We start from the raw sequence: 1,098 nt of genomic DNA on the forward strand, positions 1-1,098 counted from the left end.
ATCGCAGCCTTTGCGGTTAGAAAATTGCACTTGATCATGTCGCGATATTATCGCAAATGCGATATATCGTTCAGCCCTACTAGAATTCAAAGTGTATCACATCTCAGGAAAAAAAAGCACCAAAATAAAGCACCGAAATGTACGCTGCTTTTCGGTCTGGTTACTACCGTTTATGTCAGAACTGGTGCCATCATGGCACCGGATACCGGTACCCAGCCCTAGTGTCATCTGATGTTTTTTGTTTTTGTTTTGTTTTTTTTTCACATTCCATTAATAACTCTATTTTTAAACTCAAAATTTAAGAGTAAGTCCTTGAGCAATTAAGCCCAGAAGCTTTTTACTATCTTTGAATGAGCAAAATTGAGCAAAACTCATATAAATTTATAAAGCTACATCCTAGATAGGACTCCAAAATGCACAACAGATTCGCTACTGTCATTGGTTTTGTGAATATCATCTTACTTTACAGTTACCAAAAAAATACTCGATGGCAGCCATGGCATGCTGATATTTGCATGATAAATCTGTGTATGCTAAATATAAAACCGGTCTTACCACTGTGGTGATCCTTCCCAGAAAGCTGTATGAATGGATTTAATTCTTTTTTAAAAAAGAATTTTTGCATTTCCCGTGTAAGAAAGAAAAGAATCTTATGCTTGCTTTTGCTTTGTGTCCTGTGCAGATTGAAAGTGTCTTTATGGGTCTGGACCAGTGCTCTGAGGAGGAGAAACTTCAGCGGCTGTTAAAACTGAAGCTTCGTTATTTTAGTCCCAGAGAAGTAGCCAACCTCATGGGATTCCCTCAGCATTTAAGTAAGTCATAAGTCATAAATCTGTCCATTGTTGGAACTATGCGTCTTTAAGAATTCTTATGACCATTGTGCGCTATCAAAATCTACTTTCATAGATGGATAGATGTTACTCTTTGTAGGTGATCGTCTACAGTAGTACTTAATTTTTTAAACTATTTATTTAAAGGTCATGAAATGCTTAATATTTTGTTATATTGTCATTGTATAGAGGGGGCGACCGTGGCTCAGGGGGTTGGGAATCGCATCTGTAACCGGAAGGTTGCCGGTTCGATCCCTGGGCTCTCTGT

The 1,098-nt window shown here is 38.0% G+C and overlaps 1 protein-coding gene across 1 annotated transcript in view; it reads left to right on the plus strand.

Moving 5' to 3' along the window:
- The window catches only part of trdmt1 (tRNA aspartic acid methyltransferase 1), a 17,488-nt gene that overhangs the window by 13,271 nt on the left and 3,119 nt on the right, over positions 1-1,098 (plus strand). Inside the window, exon 10 of the mRNA XM_005747463.2 lies at positions 683-812. Coding sequence (XP_005747520.1) covers positions 683-812 — 130 coding nt within the window. The remainder of the gene's footprint in view (positions 1-682; positions 813-1,098) is intronic.

Source organism: Pundamilia nyererei, unplaced genomic scaffold, assembly GCF_000239375.1.
Source record: "Pundamilia nyererei isolate P.nyererei 1_Seehausen unplaced genomic scaffold, PunNye1.0 scaffold00198, whole genome shotgun sequence".
NCBI lineage: Eukaryota > Metazoa > Chordata > Actinopteri > Cichliformes > Cichlidae > Pundamilia > Pundamilia nyererei.